General features: G+C 55.5%; 1 protein-coding gene across 1 annotated transcript; it reads right to left on the minus strand.

The window, feature by feature from the left end:
- Window positions 1-1,027: 1,027 nt before the first annotated feature.
- Window positions 1,028-3,272, minus strand: LOC103761805 (nucleoside diphosphate kinase 6; the record flags this gene model as incomplete). The annotated part of the gene is given in 3 exon segments (XM_029958163.1): window positions 1,028-2,810; window positions 2,812-2,885; window positions 3,083-3,272. Coding segments are annotated over 3 exon segments (354 nt in total), but the record flags the coding sequence as incomplete, so codon positions are not given.
- Between the last annotated feature and the right edge of the window lie 98 nt (window positions 3,273-3,370).

Here is a 3,370-nt window from a genome sequence, read left to right on the forward strand (position 1 = left end):
AAGTTTTTTTATTTATTTTTTTCTGTGAGGTGACTTCCTTTGGGGACAGGGACAAGGAAAATGGTGGATTTTGTCTGAATTTTGTCTGCTGCCTCTTCCTCCATGTCCCACTGTGATGAGCCTGGCACTGGTTTCAGGATAGCCCCCTCATAGGGACTGGCAGAGAAGCATCTGTTTGTTGTCCCCAAAGCCATTCCTCCTGCAGAGCAGTTTGGGGCAGGTTCAACATCTACAGAAGCCTGGAAATGGAAAGTGGGGTCCCAGCACCAGCCCTGAGTCACTGGTTCTTCCTGGCCAACTTGTGTTCAGAAAGCAGCAAGGAAAGTCTCTCCTGTCACCACCAGGTAGCACTTCTGCTTCATGGTTGCTCATGGTCCTTCCTGGGCAGCTGCGGCACCTTCTGCCAGTCTCATCCCTTCCTCCATCTGTCCATGGCTAGCTTGGAGCCAGTCCCAAGGCTCCTCACCCAGGTGTGAGCACCAGCTCTGCCCCCGAGGCCAATTAGTGCACTTTAAGCAGGAGGTTGGAGAGAAGTTTGTGTTCCCACTCAGCCCACTTAGTCCCATTCCCCACAGACTCTCTTCTGCAGGGAACAGCTCACAGGGGTGCCAGTGCCAATTACAAAAGCCCAGAGCACTTCCCCTGCTCATCTGGCACGTCTGTGAGATGTGCAAACAAGGCCCAGAGCGGGCTGTCAAAAGTTGTGGGCTGTTAAAAGTTGTGGGCTGTCAAAAGTTGTTGTGGGCTGTCAAAAGTTGTGGGCTGTCAAAAGTTGTGGGCTGTCAAAAGTTGTGGGCTGTTAAAAGTTCAAGGCAGCCACTTTGTTCACACTGCTGGAATCAGTTGCATCCAAGTGCACCATCACCATGGGAGGTCTGTGCAGGCATGTTCAAAGGGGCCATTTCCCCAAATGGAATAACTGCAAGTGCGTAGGAGAAAACCCCAGAACATCAACAATGAGAAGTGTGAGCCAGGAATCATCAGTTAGTGACGTGCCAAAGGAATATCCAAAAAGGGAAGCACAACATAAAAGGTAAAAACAATCAAGTTTAATAACTACAAGAAAAACACACAAAACTGAGTAAATCCTCCAGGAATCACCACCAATTTACAAAATACCAGTAAAGTATCAGCAGCATCGAGGACAGCAGCTCTCAGACCTGTGTGAAGGCACACAGGATCCTGAGCAGATCCACCCTGGACACTGCTGGGGACAGGGACAGCAGCAATGTCCCGCAGATCCCTGGATCTGTACCTGGAACAGAACAACGACCATTTGATCCCAGACAGGAGGAAGAGGAAACACACTGCAGCTGTGTTCAACCATGATAGCTCTGGGCAGCACTTCCCACAACAGAGCATTGTCAGTCACTGCCCAACCCCTCACAGAGTTCTGGGAGCACACAGAGTCCCTGCCTTGGTCTGTGACACACCAGGGCACTGGTGAACCTCAGACTGTCACCAGCTGCAGTGACCAGCACCATCCACACCTGTCCCTCCTCCCTGCAGGAAGGGGAGTTGGGCTCAGCCTTCCTGCCCCAAGCACAGCACATCACACCTTCCCCAGCCTGTGTATTCGGGATTACCAGAAGGAATTCCCTCTACAACACAGCACTGGAACTGGAGCAGCAGCACCGTAAAGGCCTGTGGGGGAACAGTGTAAATGCACTAAACCCCTGTACAGGAACTGACCTCACAGACCAGGGAACATAGATCAGCCTGCCAGGATCTGGCTCTGTACCTCCACACCCAGCCCTCCTGCACCACCATGTCATCATTCCATCACTTATCCAGACAACTAAATGGCTTTGTCCATCCCTTTTCCCAAGGACACAGAACTGCCCAGTGAGGCCACAGACACCGAGGGCTCCGAGCTGCCTTCAGGTGTTTTGTCACGAGGCCTCACGTGAGGAGCCCCTGGCAAAGCTTCTCAGCCCCTGCCACCTGCAGTCAACTTCATTATCCAGCCCTGGACTGTCAATCCAGGAAATCCAGAGCTCCACAGCCACTACTGAATTCCACCAAATCTGCAGCTCTTGTGCCCCAGGCAAACCAAAAGCACAAACCAGAGGATCCTCAAAGGCACTGGGCTTCTCCACACCTTCCTGCCAGGTGCTTCCAAACCTTTGTGCTGCAGCAGGTCAGCCCAGGCTCAGTGGAGCTCATGGGATGTGCTGCATTCCTGCCGGGAGCAGCTCCAGCTGTGCCTCCACCTGACACAAGTCAGGACACAAACCCCAGGACAGCCTCGCTTTCCAACCTGGCTGCACATGAGTGAGGACAGCACGGTTCATCTTGCCCTGCTGATGCCTTTTTTGGGCTCTTTTTCCCGCTTTCAGCCTAAAGCACAGCGGGAACAGCCAACAGAGAACATGAGGCCTACAACCAGCAAAAGCAGTTGCAATCCAACTGGAACAAGCAACCTCTGATCCACCTGGCCCTGGACCAACTCACCTGTCTTATTCCCACCCAACCAAACTGGAGGGCCAGTGAGCTGCATGGCCGGACTGTCAGCGGGAGCATTGCTGGAGGAGCTCTTCCTACAGCACCCAGCACCCGCCCGCTGCCCCACAACGTGACCCTGGGGAGCACGACATCACGCACACGAGGCTCTCCCTCTCCCACAGTCCCTGAAGCGTGGCACAGCTCTCCGTCTGGTGCCCCAACAGAGCACCCACAGGTGCTGCCAGCTCAGCAAAGCAAGCCCTACCGCAGGTAACTCAGGTCCCCTGTGCCTCGTCTGCCCGGAGCACGCGGTGCACGGCCGCTCGCGGGCGTAGACACCTCGCCCCGCGCAGCCGCGGCTCGCCTGCTACGCACAGCGCCGCTCATCGCGAACTCGGGGAAGAAAAAGGCAATTTCTCTGCTGGCTGAGGCGGGTGAGTCTGTCAGAAAAGAGGAAAAGGTGATGGGAGATGCCTGTCTGGCACCGCGAACACGTGCTGGGCTCCAAAGGCACCTGGTGCGCAGAGTCTGCACCAGGGAACACATCGTCCACGTGGAGCCCCAGAACTAAAGCAAAGGCAGACAAAGCACCATCGTTCCTGCCTCCCTGAGCACCAGCCAAGCAGGACAGGCCCACCTGAGCCATGGGTGGTGTTCCTGGTGTCCGTGAGGCCGTAGGCTCCTCGGATGGAGTCCGGGTCACTGTGTCGGGCTCGGAACACTTTGGTGGGTCCCATCAGGGATCTCCAGCGAGGGACAGCGTTCTCATGGGCCAGGATGTAAGCCCACATGGGGCCACTGCGGGAAGGGCCCAGGAGAAGCAGAAGAAAAGGTTAGGAAGGGAACAGTTCGTTCGTCCTTGGAAACCTGCACAGTGCGGCTGCCAAGGGCTGCTCTGCCGGGACCCCGGGAAGGGGCACAGCTC

Source organism: Manacus vitellinus, unplaced genomic scaffold (genome assembly GCF_001715985.3).
Source record: "Manacus vitellinus isolate BGI_N305 unplaced genomic scaffold, ASM171598v3 scaffold_143_pilon, whole genome shotgun sequence".
Classification (NCBI taxonomy): Eukaryota; Metazoa; Chordata; class Aves; order Passeriformes; family Pipridae; genus Manacus; species Manacus vitellinus.